This window comes from Nilaparvata lugens, chromosome X, assembly GCF_014356525.2.
Source record: "Nilaparvata lugens isolate BPH chromosome X, ASM1435652v1, whole genome shotgun sequence".
Lineage (NCBI taxonomy): Eukaryota > Metazoa > Arthropoda > Insecta > Hemiptera > Delphacidae > Nilaparvata > Nilaparvata lugens.
The window spans coordinates 23,505,099-23,526,426 of NC_052518.1; the positions used below are offsets into that span (position 1 = coordinate 23,505,099).

General features: G+C 33.0%; 2 protein-coding genes across 7 annotated transcripts in view; both read left to right on the forward strand.

Annotated features, from left to right (window-relative positions):
- Window positions 1-9,156, forward strand: part of LOC111051560 — an 84,333-nt gene extending 75,177 nt beyond the window's left edge. For all 6 annotated transcript variants that reach the window (XM_039443034.1, XM_039443037.1, XM_039443035.1 and 3 more), the window contains one exon: window positions 1,535-9,156. In XM_039443034.1, coding sequence (XP_039298968.1) covers window positions 1,535-4,498 — 2,964 coding nt within the window. In that variant the 3' untranslated portion in view covers window positions 4,499-9,156. The remainder of the gene's footprint in view (window positions 1-1,534) is intronic.
- An 853-nt stretch (window positions 9,157-10,009) lies between these two features.
- On the forward strand, window positions 10,010-19,657 carry LOC111051925 (fumarylacetoacetase). The gene is made up of 9 exons (XM_022338513.2): window positions 10,010-10,208; window positions 10,633-10,743; window positions 11,541-11,653; window positions 12,205-12,345; window positions 13,315-13,565; window positions 14,195-14,401; window positions 16,034-16,182; window positions 18,281-18,398; window positions 19,464-19,657. Exons 1-9 carry the CDS (start codon window positions 10,128-10,130, stop codon window positions 19,535-19,537), a joined length of 1,245 nt encoding a protein of 414 aa, XP_022194205.1. The 5' UTR covers window positions 10,010-10,127; the 3' UTR covers window positions 19,538-19,657.
- Window positions 19,658-21,328: the final 1,671 nt, after the last annotated feature.

Genomic DNA, 21,328 nt, shown 5'->3' on the forward strand with positions numbered 1-21,328 from the left:
CCTACTCTCTCCTATTATATAGATGATCAGCAGCTTTGGGTGGATTTCTCTCAATCTTTCCATATTAAATGAGATCTAATCTCATGGACAGATTTGAACATCACAATGGTTGTGGCTTGTCAACCTATATATATTACAATAAAACACAATATTCATTAATCTACTTCTCTAGTTGAGGCCGAAAAGAAGTATATTCATTTCATCTTTGAAAAATGGTAAAATATCCTCACCCTCATGACCTCATGTCCTAGGAGGTAAATCAACATATTCACCAGACTTCGAAACCTGAAGCACTTCGGAATCTCTCGAAACGTCCAATCCACTTCGGACAGTCAGCGGGACTATTAAAATCAAACGTTTCTGGAGCTGAATTTCGGTATTGAGCTTCTGACGCACCCACTCGGAAATCCACGCCTTCTGCTTTTACTATCTTCTGAATCATTATTCTATTTTATTTTTATCATAACTTATTTTATTTTAGCACTTCTTACACCATATAGTGAAGAGTTTATTGAGCCAAGAACCAATATCAATTTAAAAATGTTCATAAAAACTAATATCTATATCTGTTGCTAAGGCAACCACATGAGAGGTAACCATTTCATTACAACTTCATTAATATAACACAAGAAATCTCGTCAACATTGAAATAATTCCTATTCACTTACCTATTTCATGATAATTTAACATTTTCCAACTTTTAATCAATTCATATTATTTTCAAGAATATTAGAAATTTCATTCCTGATTAACTTTTGTTTCAAACTATTATTTATTTACATTTATATTTTTAAGCGTTAAGTTTCTTTACATACTGCTTTATGTTCTTTATTAGATTCATATCATAATTAAAAAAAATACAGTTAATTCTAATCTCACGTTATATAATAGTGTATCTCCCTAATAAAGACCAGGCTCCTCTCCACTCACATGCATAAGCTTTCGTGGAGGAGAAGCATGATATTTTTTTCTAAACACTTTTTGTAATAAATAGGCCTACAGTATTATTATTATTATTATTATTATTATTATTATTATTATTATTATTATTATTATTATTATTATTATTATTATGCATGAATGAAATGCATTGTTCAATATCTATTATGATTCGGTAGTCATTGACTATAATATTCTATAATATTTTCAGATTAATAAAATCAGAAGTAAAATATAAAAGTTGTACATAAATGAAAATTAACTATATGAATATAAATTAACTTTTGATATGATTTAAATTGAAAATTATTATTTTGGGATCACTGATTGATTATCCAGTATTATAAATTAATTGTAACTGCTTAAATTCTGCTGGTCAGGTGCCATTATTAGGATCATCTATGTTTTCTCTCTTTGCAAGTAAATGTAATAATAATAATATACTTTTATGAATTCACGAGTACCCTTTATTATTTTTACAGAAAAAAGAGTACTAGTAACTCTATAAAAGCCTATCAAGTAGCCATATAGAAATAAATGAAATATAATATATACATATTATTATGGTTGATATAGAACTCTAAACCTTTTCCAGGTGTGTGGCATATTGGGGAGTTCTACTGGCGATGAAGACATTAACTGCAAGTCTTCAATGAGCAGCATGCAGAACGTCATTCATCTAGCAACGTTGCCTAGGAACCTGGCCACCATTGGCAAGAAGAATGCCTTGGATTTGGGAGATGCAGATAATCGCCAATCGTTGTCTGACGATTTACTAACAAATGTTAGTAGTGAGTCTTCGGAGCAGATTGCGGGCAATGACTCGGAATCATCCTCCTCTTCCGCCATGCATTTGAAGCCGAATCCTGTCATGTCTACATCTAAATCGTTGACAAACGTCTGTCTCCGATCTAGATTCGGAGAAGAACGGTCCAAGCAAATCGCTGATCAAAACAATCACATTCAAACAAAATCATCCCTCAATTTTCAAAGAATCAAGAAAGATCTGTTGTCGGTGAAAAGGAAAGAATCTCCTTCTCCTCCTTCACCCACACTTCACACCGCATTCTACCAACCTTCCTGCTCGAAATTCACTTTCGACGAACCACCGGAACCCCCCTCCTCACCCCCACAATTCCAGGATACAATCATCATCAGTGCAGCTTCTCTTATCAATTCTGCAAGTAATTCTCATTCTTCTGCAGCTGAACCTTATTCGAGCGAAGCTCCCTTGTCAACAACAGCATTCAATTATAACTCACCAGTCACTGAGATCAGTCCAAAAACTTCTCTACTGTCAAGGACCGCAAACTTCCATCTATCAGAAAACGAGTTCGACTTCCATCACGCTGATACTTGCAAGGTGAAATCTGTGCAAATGTCTGATTTCTGTCAATCTACATCATTCAAATCTGGAGAAGCTTTTCCTCTCCTTGCTGCTAAAAATGATATCCACCTCCATAATTCAAATAGAATTTCTCCAATTCACATGCAACATGTTGGAAGCAAATATGCATTTTCAACTGATTTGGCTACTCCGTCACTCGCAAATTCTGAGCCTTTCACTGCTAGCGAGAAATTCCACTCAGCGAAGAAAACTTTATCCAGTTATCACTCGAAAACCAAGTCACACCATCTTGGAGAATCACCAGATCATGATATCAAATCATTCGTGAATGAAAAGAATTATGATTACAGCAGATATGAAACTGTAGCACCCCCAAGCTATGTCATCAACCCTCTCACTCTTTCTCCACCCAACTGTAAGTCGACAGATTCAAAAAAGAACAGACTTTCTCATGGGCACCAATTCAATGAAACTCAGTCTTCAAATGGCAACGAGAGTGATATCACAGATGTCGAATCTTTGAACATTATATCACCTGCTGGTAGTTGGAATAATATAGATGATAGTATTCCTAAAGAATATCGTAAGGACATCGAGATGAATAAAAGTGGTCCAGATCACACTGAAGATGCATCAAATAGTAAATTCGAAAAGAGTTCTTCACGCTTTAATCATAATGTTAGTAGAGATCAACTGAAAAAATCGTCTTCGTCTAGAGAAAATGTGTGTAATATCGATAAAGGGAGCGATAGAAATGAATTTTATGAGCGAAACTCCTCGCGGTTTAGCCAGAATATTAGTAGAGACCAACTGAAGAAATGTTCTTCATCCAGAGAAAACGTGTGTAATAACGATAAAGGGAACGATAAATCTGAAGTGCATGAGCGTCCTGGGAAAAGCCGTAATTTGTTGAGAGCCTCTAGTTCATCAAGCTTGTTAGTTTCCAATATTGGAGGTGTTTCTTCTAAAAGAAACGATAGAAAATCGGATGGCTGTTTGAAAATAAGTGCACCCACCTCAACAATCTTCGACAAATCTTGTGATGGCACAAGGACGATGTTCACTTCCAAAGATCCAAGCTTCCGGTTGAAGCTACTGGATACAAACAATCCGAGGAAGGTGCCGCGAAGTTTTTTCAAACGATCGTCAATGCCGTCTGAATATATGTCTGCGGCTATTGCTAGCAGCTTGAATGTGACCGACAACCGGCAGAGCAAGTCTGCATTGACGTTGAATGAGGCTGCTAGCAGTCGCCCCATGCACAAACCCAAGTCAAAGGTGGGTCATGGCCTACGCATCACTATTACAGGGGGAAATAAATACTCGGATGACGATGATGATCATGAACATCACTTTAAAGGCAAGTGTAAAAAGGTGATGTGTTTGGAAACAGACAGTTCCAACGAGTATGAATCTGAAACTGGAATACCGAAATCACCCACACTGTTCATATCAGGGGTGTCAATCTCTAGAACTCCCGAACCTAAATCTCCAGCTTCGTGTGCGTTTGGACGTACGTCTCGGTCGTCGAGTCTTACAGCTCCTCCATTGAGGGCTAATCCGTTTGTGGCATCTAGAAACAACTCTCAATCTCTGACAGCTGCGCTGGGTTTGTCGTTCCGGAGACGTATCAACCCAGCTCATCCCCCCACACCTCAAGACAGAACTCTTATAACCTCCTCAACACCTTCCGGCATCTACTCCTCATCTTTCTACTCTCAAGGCGTGTTTGATGATAGGAAGTTGTTGAATATTTCCTCGTACAAAACGATTGACAAAAACGAGATGAATGGCGTTGGCAGTAAGGATTTGTGTGAAATCAACAACACTATATCGATTTCAAGTACACCACCCTCTCCTCGCGACCTGCCCGCTAATTTCCTTGCTCCTGTAGACACCTGCACACAAGGGATTAAAACAACACCTTCCCCAATCATCTCAACTTGTTCTCTACCGCTGAGCAACAACGTCCCTGTAGTGGCTACCAGTGGAGGAGGAGGAGGAGGAGGTTTGGTGAAGTCGTCGACTGACGGTGCTCTGAGCTCCGTGCTTCATGTGAGAGAAGGCAGTCTTGGTTCGGATGATTTCCATGAGGCACTTTTTCTGTTGGAAAGATCGCCGAAAGTTGGAAGCGGAAGACGCAAACGTACCAAGCAGCGAGCAGCTAATACCGCAAATACGGAGCAAATGGAGGCCAGCTCTGCGCTGTAGTCCTCCACCCAATAAAATATTGTCAAAACCACTTATTCATTGCAGATATTTTTATTACAAATCTATAGTAAACGTCGGGCAGCAGTGTGTATTCATAAACGTTACACTGTTATCAATAGAATTTGGACTGACAAGTCGAATATCTAGATGCAAAATAATGATCGAATATTTTCGTTTGGTGAATCATAATCATCAATCTTCAGTAAAATAAAGGCTCAAACATTGATCAGCAGTATATCGAAAAAGTTGTTTCAATTGTAAGTTTACTACTAATAAGAAAATAATTATCAATTCAGTTCCATTATTAACCAGTTTTTAATTCAGTTTCATAACTCAAAAATCAAGCAGTAGAAATTAATAAATTAGTTTGTGTATTATATGAACCTATAGTAAACCTAACTAGCTTAAGCATCTAGCAGCAGTATATTAATAATTATACAGTATAAGCAGCCTTATTAGGCCCGAACTACAACGGAATATCCGGTCGCGTTTCCATCGCACTTCATTTCTCGTTACAGAACGCATAGCCTCGTATGGGAAACGCTATACTATTGGAATTCAGCTTGTATAGTGTTCCACATAAGATACAATGCATCCTGTTAACGAGCAAACATTTCCGACGCCTCTATTCCGCTCGTATAGAGAACCCCTTATAAACTAGTTACAACTTGTTCACCATTGCAAAACTGTAGAGTTTAACTGAAGGCTTATACATTGAGCAGCCGAATTATAAATATGTATTATATATTGTAAATAGAGTCATGTTTGCTACATTAATTTTTCATGTTGGGCTCGATGTTTCAGGAACCCAGTACACAATCATATGTTAGTAAGATCATATAATAGTAGCATAATAGATATTTGATCGTTTATAGTCATCATATATTTTATTTCTTTAATATGACTTTAATATAGATTAGGGAATCAAATCTTTGATAAAGAATGATCAAATATATTTGTGACTATTCATTATCATAGATATTTGATATTTCAAAGTTATCAAGTATTCGATTTTCTTAAAATGGCTCAGCAGGGAATCGAATCTTTGATAAAAATCTTTGTGACTATAATACGATCTATATTTGCAATACTGATCATATTTATAATACTGAATGTAGTTGATAGTCATCAAATATTTGATTTTCTTAAAATGGCTCTAATAGAGAATCAAATATTTTATAGAAGTAGGTCAAACTTTACGACTATAAATATGATCATACAAATGAATGTGTAATGTGGCTCTAAGCTTCTAGTTTAATAGAGATTGATAATGGTGTATCGGTCGAAACTAGTTTATTTTTTCAATAAATAAGTGGTTAAGACAATTTCACGTTTTTTACTCATCATAGATACCTACCACAATAAAACCGTCACTACTACAGAAACAAAAATTAATTCCAACTTCACCATTTTGATTTTTCATATTATACAGTAATATCATATGTGTACAGTTTATGATAATATTCAATATTATTGCTATTATATCTCTTGAATGGATCCGTTTTCATTCTACTCCAAGTATAATTGACAGACTTGGAGTGAAATACACGGATAGAATTCTAATAATAAACTTTGTATAAATGTACATAGTGCCAAGTAATTGATTATCATCCTTTGCTGATTCTATTCAAGATTTTTCAAACTATGTTAAGTTATGTAGAAACTTGACAAATCAGGTTCTTAGCATTTCTGTTAAAACTATCTCTATAATCAATGTAGTTGAGAATTTTCTTATTACGTTATTGGTAGATTTTGCTTGGATACCAATGCTTTCGAGTGAATAATGATGATCTCATCCAATAATTTAGATTGAAAATGTTGATCCGTTCACGAGATTTATTGAAAAATCTGAATGGTGGATTATAGAACAGCTAAGACAAAATCAAAATTTTTGAAATGATAATTTTTGTTAAATAGAGCATTATGTGGTGATCAAACACTGTGTAATTGTATAGATTGTATTGAGTTCGAATCCAATTTAAGGTTTTACTTTTATAATATATCTCGTTCCTTACATATACTTTACTCCCAACTTGATTGAAGAAGCATTCAGTGGAGCTCCTTCTAGTTGTATAGCTAATGTGTTGATAACAACAAGCAATTAATTTGTGTCTATTATCTGCAAATAATCAAACAGAATTAGAATAAGATCTATTTGAGAGCTATAGCCTACCTATCGTATTTTTACACATTTTTCCATCTATTTCAATGGAATAGTACTCAACAAGCATGAACGCTTACTATAGTGAGAGTCACTTGAGACTTTCAGTATTGGTTTAGTGGAAAGCTTCAATGTTATTTATACTGAATACTGACAGTTTGAAGTGAATCTCAATATAACTACATGTCACCGTTGAGACTATGTAATTTGCCGTTTTAATGAAAGTCTCGAGTTTTTTATGACTTTTTACCGAATACGTGTGATGAGTAATTACAATCAATTTGGCTGTTCGTTGAAATAGGTGTTCCTAGATGCAGGTCTTCTGCCTGCTGAAACTGCCAATTTTTACCTAAGTAATAACAGCGCAAGTAAAAACAGCGTATCAGAGTGATAAACTGCAAAATGCACATTATTCCACAATTGCTGTATGCTTAGAATCATGTTCAACCGACAGTATTATTCAATGACCAATATATTTGCATAGTTTTGAATGAGAGAAAATGTGTGTTCGTGTGAATGGTATTTATTATAATATATAAGTATGGCAACCTGTTCTATCTAAATTGAATACTGTTATATATCATTCGAATAATCTATATGACAGCGTGTGTGTATATATGGAGGAGTTTGTAGATTATTTTTTCCATATGCATGGAATGAATTATTGATTTGAATCATGTTAATCGATTGATTTTTATCATCGCGAAATTTATATTTTTTAACTGTTCTTTCCCTATCAATGATGACCAAAGATATTGGTAATCTTTTGGCTGTGACAACTCTACTGAAATTATTTTCCAGAAGTGTGTTTTTCCTTTTCAAACCAAAGATTTTATAACCTGATTTTTTAATCCTGCAATAATCATCACCGTTTTGTATGGGCTGTTAGAGGAGAGATAATCTTCCGAATTACGTTTATAAAGAACAAATAAATTAGAGATATTTTTTATAATATTATTTCACTCGTGTTCGTTGAACACTGGTCTGACTTGCAATAAGTAAAGAGAGCTAACTAACACCAAGGATTAATAGAACATTGTTATTCAATAAGGTCTATTGTTAATCAACCTTCTTCGTGTTTTATTTTTCATGAAACTGTTGCAATTATATCCTTTCTCTATAAGTCGTCGCTATTCTAAATCTTTTCGCACTATTATAATATTTGAACATATCAAACTTCAATCCCGTGTTTAATTATGGTAATACTGAAATATTCTAAAGTACTTAATTATTGTAGAACTGAATCATTCTAAAGCTTATGCTGAAAGCCACTTATTATAAAGAGTAAACACCAATGGTGAATTAAGTACATGTATTGTTATTTGATGTGGTTTATCATATTGTAAATTGATGTGTTATAAGGCATTTTTTATGATTTTCGTTTCCATTCTATGGAGTCAAGTCGACTTGATACTCCACTCACTGTGCATAACACCATAAAGACTTGAATGTTACTCTGTGTTGTATTTTATTATCTTGTATACATGTAGATATATATATTTGATTGTTGTGACCCATTTACAATTTCAACTTGTGCTTGAAATCATGCAATGGTTCTGATACGCCCACATCCTAGAATAGGAACAAATATTGCAATGAAAAAACTGGACAAAATATCAGCTCCATTTTTTTAAATCACGTTGAAATTGTGATTAAATCCGATCAGTAGATGATTCAATGTTGTATCCAGTTGTAGTCAATATATTGTTCTAATGTTCGTCATGTGTAACATTCTTTAAGCCAGTAAAAATGGTAATATTTGGAAATTATATGTTTACGTTTGGATATGGCAGGTTCTACACTACAAATATAATAATTGTTGATGGTAAAGGCCCATATCTCAAATCAATCGAGAGGAATTAAACTCTTCTCGTAATGATCTCCCTCCTTTCTCTTATAATTTCGATATTTATTTTATCTTAGCATTTGTAGCCGAGAATGAAAATCTCAGAATAGCTAATTTCGTTTATTTTCATGGACTCTTTAAAATCATTTATTTTAGGGATTGAATTTTTTTCTTCATGATAATATTATTCAATAGAAACTGAACATTTGTATCTTTTCATACAATATTTATAATGGAAAAGCTTTGCAGCATACTACAACGCTTCACAGCTAATTTTCTTCTCAAATACTAACAATAAAAACATTCAGTACCTGAAAAGGTCTTAGAGGAGTCTGCATAGAACTTGATCAGCGCTATAATAAAAATTGTAGTTTGATCAGATTGAATAAATTCTCGTCATATCTTTGCACTTACAAGGTTTTTGTTTTATAGCATTTTCTATAAAATGGAGGATTTTTTCCAGTACGGTGAGGCCCGCCATTGAAAAGCAAAATGTTTAATGGTGACTTTTCTCTCTGTCGTAAAACGTTTTAATGTTCATTGTTGGTCATTATTGTGATGAACTCGTTAATAGTGTAAGAGTTATTGTTAATATTGTTTATTAATGTGAATTATTGTAGTCACTATTAAAATGGAATATTTCAACGTTTACTTGGCATGTGTTATTTTTTTCTCATGTCCCGTTATCAATTTTACATTTTGAAATCATGTTAACATCATGAACATTTGAAAAATTTGGTTTTTAAAAAATATCCTGTTCGGTTATGTTCAGCTGCAACCTGCAACGCATCCTAATAGATTGATTTTATAAATGATTAAATTAGGAATACAAATGAATTTGCTTCCATCAACTACACCCTGAAGACTCAAATGATTAAAAATATGCAGTACAATATTATTCCCATCATAATATTAATCTTTCTAAGTACATGGTGTTGATTATCATTTTTAAATGATTATTAAACATGTAAATAATCGTAAGATTGTTGCAGTTATCCAATTGCAATATTGAAAATATTCCCATTTATCAATATTCTAAAAAACACGACACCCTGAAGGAGAGAGAGAGATTCTCTCCCTAGAGAGAATCATAAATGATAAACGACGTCTTCAGACTTGGTAAAAAATTGTTTCAATAGAATAATAGCAGCTATAAACATAAGAAAATAATCAGCATCTTATAAGATAATCTTTAGAGTTTGTTTTGCCTGTTAATTGGAAGTGAGCCTAACGATCGTAGGATCACATGGAACACATATTATAATAGAACAAATACATGTGTTCATAATATTCATAATATAAATCACCGTTTAAAAAATAACATCTTCATCGAAGATAAAGATACCAGTTTCTGTTCGTTTGAATTTTTTTCAAAAGTTATAATATTTACTGTGTTTGAAGCGATGACTTGCTTTTGAATTAACTGGAATCCAGAACGCTTTTAAATATCGAATTCATTTTTTTTATTTTGTTGGCGAACGATTAAGGTCAAACATACTAGAATGCAAATGAAGACTTCTATTACGCAACAGCCTTCGCAGAGATAAAATGTGATCACTAAAGAGCCTGGCCTGCTAATCAAGTAAACAAAGTCGTGCCAGTGGCAAGTCTACAACGTGAATATGAAGAATTTTGTGATTCCTGAGAAAAGTTTATTTCCGATACAAAATTTGCCGTATGGTGTATTCTCAACTAGAGAAGATGTAAGTTTATTCTACTTTGATAGAGTGAATTAATCAATCAAATAAAGCTAGTTTCTCATTTATCAGATGGCTCAAATTGATTAAATTTAAAGATAGTTTCATTCTTTGAAAACTGATTGATTGGAAGAAATTGGACTACAATAATTAGGTATTCTTCATCCATAAGAATATTCAATTATTCTACTATTCTTTTATTATTCAATGGTTTTTTCTATTCTTTTATAATTCATCCAGAAATCATTTTTCTGGTTTCCTTTCTAATTTTCAACGTTTTTTGAGAACCCGCAAAAATTGATACTTCACATTTTTGTATAACTACTAAAGCTAGTACTACCGGTGCATTACAACTATGGAAATCAAGAATTTCATTTAAATTGAACATCCATTTGTGTAGGTGTTGTTTTTATCAATAATTATATTTCAGGCTTCTCCCAGGATCGGAGTTGCAATTGGCGAGAAGATTTTGGATTTGAAATCCATCAAGCATTTATTCAGTGGTCCTCATCTAAATGGAAACCAACATGTTTTTGAAAAAGTGAGTTCAAAATACTTCGGCTAAATTACAAATACAGTACTTAAAATACTCAAAGTCAAATTTGTGAGGAGGCTTGATAGCTATCTATCAAATATTATATGATATTCTGAATTATTTTCTAGATTAATCTAGATATTTTTATAGGGATACTTAATAGTTTTTTCATTGAAATAACTAGGTAGTCTCGTATACCCTCTTTACTTTTTCAAAACAAGACCGGTTTCGGCTAATTATTCCATTCCCAATTGTAATATTCTAATTCAACTGCACTGATTTCCAAACAAATTATTTTTACAAAGTTATAAAAGTAGGCTACATCAATATTATAAGAAATTTCACTGAGAAAAAGCCGTGAAAATACTCAATAAAAATACCAAACAAATTCATGAAAAAATGTGAAATTGAAAACTACAAATAAATAAATTTATTTATATAAACTATATATATATATATATATATATATATATATATATAATATATATATATATAGAAACTATAAATCATGAGCTGTGAGTTTATGAGATCAATAATATTATTGGTCCTTAATTTTTTTCCAAGCCTCAGTCTTTGCGCAGGTATGTTAAAATTTAAAATCGAGAACTACAAAATCCTATAACATCACATTGTCCAATTGTGATAATCATGAGCTACCATAAGTATTAGATCAATTACTGTATTTCTTTGATCATAATGTATTTCTTTTTTTTGTCTAAGCATCAGTCTCCGTGCAGGTATATTAATTTGTATCACATTAGTCAATGATTAACAGAAATTAATGAGTTTTACATGTTTCTTAGAGCACTCTCAATAGTTTCATGGCCTTGGACAGGAAGGCTTGGGCAGAAGCCAGATCTACATTACAGAAACTATTATCAGAAGATGGGCAATTGCAGGACTCTTCTTATTCAAGGTACCGTGTAGGCCTATACGGTATTTAAAAAAAATATTGACTTGAAATTGATTAATCGGATTCAAACAATTATTTGACTCTATTTGATAGTTTGTTTTGTCGAATTGACTCCATTTTTTTCATTTCAAAGTTTCATTATACTTATTCACGAATAATATTGTTGAAGTACTTATTTATTACCGTACTTATTTTCATTAATATAAGATATTAAATTCATTATGTCACAATAAATATTCAATAATACACATTTGAAACACTAGATATTTTGTTGATTAATTTAGGTTTATTGTATAAGTCTCTTTTCTGTTTAGGGCTACTTGTAATATAAATAGAAATACAAAGCTCAGTACCCTTTTTGAATTATTTTACCACAACATGTTTCGGACATTCATGCCATTTTCATTGACTTGAAAATTGTATTTCTATCTATTGTATAAGTTATGACAGAAACGAACACCTCGAATACTTACATAATTATTATACAGTGAATATGAGAAAATTAAGAATTTTTTCGATGTTATAATTCCTCAGAACATTTTACATTTTTACAGATCATTTGTTGCCCAGAGCGAAGCAAAAATGCACTTGCCGGTTACAATTGGAGACTATACAGACTTTTATTCGTCTATTCATCATGCCAGAAATGTCGGAATGATGTTTAGAAAAGGTGATGCCCCACTCCTTAAAAACTGGTAAGATATTATATTTCCTCGTCAATGAACTCATCTGTAATAGCAGTTTTCAGACCTACTGAACATTAATGAGAATGATTGTTGTCGCAATATTCCAATATAGTGTATGGTACCTATAGTATAATTTACCAGTACAGACCTTAGCAGTGTAAAGCAGTATTCTACTATACTGAATAATTTCAATCGTTTTATTATTATTATTAATTCAATATCCTGTATTTATCTTGTTTGAATTTTCAATTTTGTTTATTATTTTATTTTTAAGTACTGTAGGCTATGTTTTATTCATCTTCACACCATCTTCACTATCTTATTTATTGTAACTCATGTATTTTAATTTTATAATTTCATTGTACTTTAGGCCTAAAGCAGTTGTGTTTCACTCTTCATCCTTTCAACAACAGTATTTAAACCTAATTGAGTACATACATGGCTTGTCAATGACCTTATTCACACATGTAACATGCATGATGCGTTATTAAAAATTTGTTATTGACATGTAGATGATGTATTCATCCTTTAGTTCCACATGCATTATTTACAACTTTTCTACTGTCTTATTAATTTCATTCAATGCCTATATGTATCCAGTCTGCAGTTCCACATTTATTATTCACAATCTTTTACTGCAATTTATAAGGTTCGAATTCTAAAGTTCGTATGATCAATTTTTTAAAAATGTTTATTATAATATTGTGTATTTTTATAAAATAAATCATTCATTCATTTTGTTTAGTTGAATCGATTTTTCTATTAGAATTGATTACTCACTTATCTCGCCAACTACTGTACCGTAGGCAAGTAATTATTGCTTCCCAGGATATAAGTTACCTATTAATCTCATGATATCTATACAATTGATCATTGTTTCAAATTGATTTCTAGGTACTGGATTTCCATATTCATCGCCTAGTGAGATGAACATATTTTAATATTGGCTTTTTCAAAAATTAATAAATTATTTTCTAGGCTCCATCTACCAGTTGGGTATCATGGTCGTGCATCTTCGGTTGTAGTATCGGGCACACCAATCAAACGACCTTGGGGTCAAATTTGTCCCGACAATACTGAGCCCATATTTAGTCCCAGTCGATTTGTGGATTTTGAGTTGGAGGTTGGATTTCTGATTGGAGGTGCACCAACAGAACTTGGTCAGCCCGTCCCAATTGATCAAGCTGAAGAGCATATTTTTGGCTTGGTTTTAGTCAACGACTGGAGTGGTATGTAGAAAAAAATATGTATATAGCACTGAAAGCTGAACAAAACAAACCACTGAATGAGTGGTTTGGTAAACACAATTTCATGTGTAGATAGAACACAATAGTATGAATAAAAATACATTATGTTTTTATAATTTTTCAGTTCTTGATATTATTGATAATTTTAGTACAGAATGTACAGAAAAGTAGGAGAGTATTGCTATTGCTTTGTATTGACTCCTCTGAACGCGGAATAGGTTCATATTATAGAGAAGGTAATTTTCAGATAAATTAAAATTGTATGTAATGCAGAGGTACTCTTTTCACTGAGAATAAAATGCATTTGAAATCATCTTTATCATAACTAGTAATCAGTATGAAACCTGGCATATATTTTTATTTATTTAAATGGATAGTCTGTTACTTTATTTACTGTTATTTTCAGTTTCTCTTGGAATTTTCTGTCTTCTATAAAGCTAACAAAATGGACTATCGCCTATTAATCTGACATATTTTCGTAAAAGTTTCATGAAGAATAGAATATGGAAGACCATAAAATATAGCTAAGATAATATTGTATTTTTTCTGCCTCAGGAAACTATGAAATGTCATTATTTTCTATTTTCAAATAATACTCTACTTTTTCAAAGCAAGGGATATTCAAAAGTGGGAATACGTTCCGTTGGGACCATTTGGCTCAAAAAATATGGGAACTTCGATTTCGCCTTGGGTTGTGACAATGGAAGCTCTTCAGCCATTCAAAACACAGAATGTACACAGAGAGAAGCAGCCGTTGAAGTATCTTCAGCACTCAGATGATTATAACTTTGACATAAAGTTGGAAGTGCATTTGAAACGTAAGTGCCAAGAATAATTTTAAAAATGTTGATAGAAGATCTCAAATATTTATTCAGTATCACAATTATTTGTCTAATGTCCATTATGAAAATAAATTATGTCTTATTTGTTCTATCATGGAGAAATACCAATTGAAACATCAGTTACAAACGCAACACTATCTAGTCTATCTGTACAGAGTTATCATATAAAAGAATGGTGCGGTTTCGAACACGGTTTAAAGAAAAACCAAATTACTTACCGTACAGTTGATGTTGTTTATTCATCTAATTTGTCGTCTCAAACAGTTTTTTTACATAATTAATAAATTTTAATATGTGCTCTCGTAGTCGCTCGACCAAACGATAATCAATTTCTCTCCAAACATTCACTAACATTTCTTCTGTTATGGTTGTCATTGTTTCATTAATCATATTTTTTAAGTGGCTCCAGGTCGCGAATTTTTTCGTGAATCAACATTTTTTATGTAACCCCACAAGAAAAAAATCACAAAGTGTCAGGTCTGGACTCCTTGGAGGCCACAGCATAGGTCCTTGCCGGCCTTATCCTTCGATCTCCAAATTCTTCGTTCAAAGCGTCCGTCACCAATGCAATGAAGTGTGGAGGAGCACCATCTAGTTGGAAATTAATGTTGATGAATTTCTTCGAGTTCATCCAGCTGAGGGAAGGAATAATTGATCAACATGTCGGGATACACAACTCCATTAATTGTTCTTTCAGCAAAGAAGAAAGGTAAGGCCCTATTACGCGATTTTTCATCACACCACACCAAACATTAACTTTATAGGCGAATCAGTGTTGTTTCTCAAGAATTGCGTGTGGGTTTTCAGAGCCTCATATTCGTGAATTGTGTCTGTTAACTCATCCACTCACATTGTTTATTCACAAAAAATTCTCGACCTGAACCACTTAAAAAAGATGATTAATGAAGCAATGACAACCATAACCGAAGATGTGTTATCGGTAGCGAATGTTTGGAGAGAAATTGATTATCGTTTGGACACTTGTCGAGCAACTAGGGTACATATATTGAAATTTATCAATTATGTGAAAAAACTGTTTGAGACGAAAAATTACATGAAAAACAACATCAACTGACAGTAATTTGTTTTTTCTTTAAACCGTGTTCGAAATCGCACCATTCTTTTATGATAACTGTAGAAGCGAAATTGCACTGATTCGTTCACTCACTCGCGTTATAAATCTTTTTTTTTTTTTAAATTCAGATTGAGAGTTTTCTGAGTTTAAAAACAATTTATTTGTAGTTTTCACATCAATATCTCATACTTTCATGAAAAATGAAGTTATTGGAAGCCACAAGCGTCCCTTCTTTTATATAAATTTGCAGTCACTCATCTCAACCAATATTATTATCAAATTCAAGCAGTGCCCAATCATGATAGCACCATTATTCATTTCCACTTCTTTTACATTTTTCACATGTAACTAATGAATTTTCCAAACTAAAATTGAACTCTATACAAATTAAAATTAGGGAATATTAACAATGACAAATAAAAGGGCTCTACTATAACAACACCAATTAATGTAATACTTTTTGAATTGATTTGTGAAGTACGGTACTGCTATGTGAGTTGTTATATATTATATAGTTGTCTTTCTGTTCGCAGCTAATGGAGCATCACACAGCTATCGTATCAGTGAGACAAATTACAAATATTTGTATTGGACCCCAAAACAGCAACTCGCTCATCACACAGTCACTGGATGTAACATAAAGCCTGGTGACATGATGGCATCTGGTACCATAAGTGGCCCAGTATGTGTGACTCACGTTTTTTGCTTTCTACTGATATGAATATTACTTAAACTAAAGTAATACTTGCTTCGTATACTAAATAGGAACGATATAAGTTCGCAGGTCTGTTTGCACAATTGATACCAATATCACATGACCATTTAGTAATGTGTTACAACAATATTCTGAATAATACTATCGGAAACGCATTCAAAGAATGTGGGTTGAGCATCAAGTACAAAAATTAGTGATAAAACTGCCGTACAGAGAATATTTTGATAGCATTACCACATTTGACTTCATGAACATATCGCTGTGGGGATAACTTTAGCAAGGTGCAAAATATAAGTCTTACAATAATTGACTAAAGCAAAACATCTTAAGCGGAATCACTGCTATTTCCCAAGATTTACAACACTGTCATTTCAGAATTCTAATAGCCAAATGAGACATCTTAAAAGTAAAGAGGCAATGCTGGACTTTTTAATAATTGTAGGTTCATGATGAATATATGCAATTTGATTAGTAATTCACTACCTATATAGTCCAGTCAAATGGTTGTTTTTCAGGAAACAGCCCCGAAAGAATTTTTTTCGACGGTTCTATATGTATTTTGGGGCGTTGAATTTGAATCTGAAATTTTCTGACACGCCAGAGGGCGGCTTCACCCCAAAACCCCTCAAATTTCGTACTTTTTTTAAATTTTTTTCATTATTTAATCTCGAAAACTTTGAGTTTTTTCAAAAAAATTATTCTTTACAGAATTGAAGATAATAAAATTTCCAATAAATTGAGTGGTCGCGCAGGATTCTACCATTTTTGGTTGCGGAGCTACGAATTTTCAAAAAAGGGGTATTTTTCAAGGGGTTTTCAAATTTATGCAGACCTACCACTTCTACCCAATACAACTTGGATATTTTTCTAGTATAGATGAAAAATCATACATCACGTGAGAGAACAATTCATCCTGAACAGGATTCCTTAGGAATTTTCGAATTTAGTAGTGGGGGAGGGGGAATACACCCAAAAATAGAAAATCATGTACTACAGCCAAAATACAAATTGTTAATTATATAATACCTTTTCAAGGCCTTCCTAACAAAAAAATACATATTTCGGTTGAAATCATGTCACGAGGGTTATTTCCTATGAGAATCACCCTTTAGAAACATTTAATTTCAGTATTTCCTAGTGGTGGGGGGGGGGTATCATCATAAGGATACGTCAAGAATCAAAACTTTAAACACTTATAACTTTTGACAGAATAATCAGATCTCCTCGTACTACAGCTCATTCTTCTCAGCTCGTTAAGGCGGTTCAAAATCATGTATCATAACTAAAATTTGATGAAAAAAGTTCCTCCTCTAGAGTATTTTAGCCCATTAATACACAGAAAAATGGCCAATTTCTATATTCAAAACTGTGTATCTCGGTAACCCGCGATGATAAAAAATGGTACTCGGTCTTGATTTGAAGAACAGAATCTCCTCTTTTATATGAGGTCAATGATGTTTGTGAAAAAATAATCGTAAAGTAAGATAGTTTGTTTCAAAAAATCAAGAAACTTGCGATATTTCTTCATTTTCACAGTCTCGACAGTTTTTCGACAATAAAAACAATCATGCAAGATGTATTTAAGGCAACGTAGCTTATAGAACATGTAATTTTATCTCATTAGAGACCAATCGCAAGTTTCTATTAAATATGTATCTTACTCGTTTTAGAGACTCTTGAATAACAGTAAAATCGCAGAAAAAATGAGAAAATAAAAATAATCTTTTTTCAATTGGCTGTAACTTTTGAACGGTATTGAAATCAGAAAAACGATTTATGGGAGCAAGAAGAGTAGAAAATTCTCTGCAACTTTGACTACTTTTTGGATTTTTCATCTGAAGTGTTTCACAAGATACGCAACTTTGAATTGCGAGAATTTTGTGATATGTGAATCATTTTCACAGTCTCGCATATTCAAAAAATAAATCCAAAAAGGAATGCCTTGAAAAGGTATTGTAAAGAAAATTTGTATTAGGAGCTGATATTATAGACTACTTTATGGTAATTGAAGATTTTTTGTAATTATTTAAATTTATTCATAAGCGTTGATGATTATCTCTTCCAGACGCCTGACTCGTTTGGTTCAATGCTTGAATTGTCGTGGAATGGCGAAAAGCCACTTAAATTGGAAAATGGAGAAACAAGGAAGTCAATAGTCGATGGTGATGAGATAATTCTGACAGGTATGATTATATTCATATGCCTTCTCTTAAATATAGTAGTAATCGCAATTCTAATTATTATCACATTGGTGTAGTACCTATGTAATTTGATTGACAGTGAACGTTAATAGGACAAAATAATTTATGCTCTGGTAAAATAGCGTATGCTAGTAACAATAGCTATGAATTTTACATAGGCTACATATATGGTATTGGTAGCGTAGTGTCAGCGACGTCTTCGGGCAATGGATATAACACTTATCCCTCCATTTTAAAAACTATGAACATATGAACACACTTTATACCAGAAGATCATTTTTCATCCTTTTTGTATTTGATGACAGTTTGAGCTGTAGTAGAGTGGCATTGCTTAGCTCAGCGCATACAGTGCCCAAGATACGGAGCGACAGCTAAGATGCAAACCGTAGCATTAGCGACGTGGCGTGAAGATACGCCGGTTTGAAATGAACAGACTGATTGAAATGAACAGACTGATTGAAATGAGGAAATTCGTCTTTCAAAAGACCTCGCTCAAGCTACAAACGGTGGTCTAAAACGGCTGCCAGTAGTGCGTTACTAAGATATTTGCTGTCAAAGAGTGTATACATTTTTTTGGACCCCTCTGTATTCAGCTAAGTTTTACTAAATGGAATTACAATCTCAATCATTAAAAAACGATCATTTTTACAGTAGGTTTCTCGTGAAAATTTATACCAGTATCACCACGGTAACTTTAAGCTAAATCAAACCATGACTGTCTTTGGAAGAAATACGGTATCTATTTCTCCTTGCAACATTGCAACAATCTAGTCATGTTCAATTTTGTTTTGAAACATAATTTCATTTTGAAGGGAAGATCATATTACAATAATTATGAATTATTCATAACTTCAGTATAGGCCTTGTAATATGATCTTCCCTTCAAAATAAAATTATGTTTAGCATATCATCATGGTAATATAATTAGAATGAATATGTTAGTGGATTAAATGGTGAATATGATAGAGTAGCTCAAATTATCATAATTTTTATCAAAAGTGATGTCTCTCATCGTCCCATTTGTGATAATATTGTATTCTTTTTCAGGTTTTTGTGACAATGGTAAATTTAAAATTGGCTTCGGTGAATGCTCAGGAGTGCTGCTTCCAGCCAACCAATGAGTGTGAAATTGGATTTTAAATGGATCCAGGAGATAATAGACTGGAAAATATCAATTTGTCAGAATATGATTTGAATAAAAATGAATTTTCTATACTCAGTTGTAGAGAATTGAGATACAATCAATTCAATTCATTTATTTTCCCCTGGAATAAATAAGAAGTTATTCCACCTAAAACTGACATGACTTCAAACAGACTTTTTCCATTGTCAAAATAGTATTTCCATGATTTTTATTACTGATAAATTAAAAAAATTTTTTTTTCTACAACTGTGCGTAAAGAAAGAATTTACACACTCAATTCTCCTCATAAAACAGCTTATTTCTGAGGAGAATCTACTTTTTCGCTCGCTAACCATCCGCGCATGCGCAGTAGATTTACTTTACACTCCCAAATCATTCGCGCATGCGCAGAAGAGGTTCTTTACGCTCCCTAATCAGCTGATTGTAAGCAGCTCGCCAAAAAGTCAGATCTTAACCTATAAAGTCGGTAATTGTAACTCCGCCGATATAAGTAATTTAACAGGTTTGGGCAGTTGAAGAAAAAATTTTGTATGTAATTCGCGCGTAATGCTTCTTTATCGCTCTTGCAAAATTATCACGCTCCGCTTCGCGTCGCGTGATAACTGTTTTGCGCGAGCGATAAAGTCGCGCATTACGCTCTTAATACATAAATAGCTATTTTAATTTTTATATAGGATCAGCCTACTGGAAATAAATAACATGGTTTAATGTGCTTTTTAAATGTTAAATCGACTGAGAAGGTGATTGGGTTTTAAAAAAAAGACAGATCTTCACGTTGCGAGAGCTCGATATTGACTGCCTCTCGACAATTCATTTATTGCAAGCTGCTCTACTACTATCTTATCTTAGAGATAGTAAGACGTAATAGGTGGGGAAGCCGGCAGTTTGCCTAACTTATAGGATCGGCCTACTGGAAATAAATAACATGGTTTAATGTGCTTTTTAAATGTTTATCTCAGACTTTGGGCAGTGACATGTTCCTCTCAGGACCAAAGGATACAAAATAAGCTCTAAATAAAGGGCCTTACACTGTCAAATATATGATTAAATACTTGGTCAATGATCTATGATGGTGTGATTGCTCATCTTTCATAAAAAATTGATATTCTAAACACGAATGTAATAGAAAAATAATAATAAAATTTATAGTTAATTATCGTTATTCACTCAATAAAATTGAAAACTTAGATGGAAAGCAAAGAGTGTTATTTTTACAATGAAGTCCCATTACTCCACTTTAGAGTATTTAGAGATATTCTACCACTATCTAGGGATGTTACAATATTGTATTGGATATTGTTGTAATTTGTGATGGAAGTACCGTAATGCTTCTAAGGAGCATGCTTCTTAGGAGTGGCTACAAAAAAATATTATTTTCTATTATTAATGTAGCTAATTTTCAGAATTTAAAATCTTGGCTGGTGAAAACTGGTGATCAATATTCGTTCATTTATTTAATGATTATAAGAATCTCCCTGTCATTCATGAGTCCAGTTTGCAGCCAATTTTCTATTTGTTCAATGAATTGGCTAATACTATTTTGAAGGTGGCCTGTAGAATACTGCAATCAAATAATCTGTTTTGTTAATTGATAATTCAAAAAGGAGTGACTCGCTAGCGGGAAAGAGGAAATTCAAAAGTTTTCTTACAACAATAAGAGACCGTGGGTCTCTATACTGGGCAGTCATGATGGGCAGCCAGCTGAGCGTTGTGGTGTGGTTGCCAGGATTGGCAGCCAGCTGAGCGTTGTGGTGTGGTTGCCAGGATT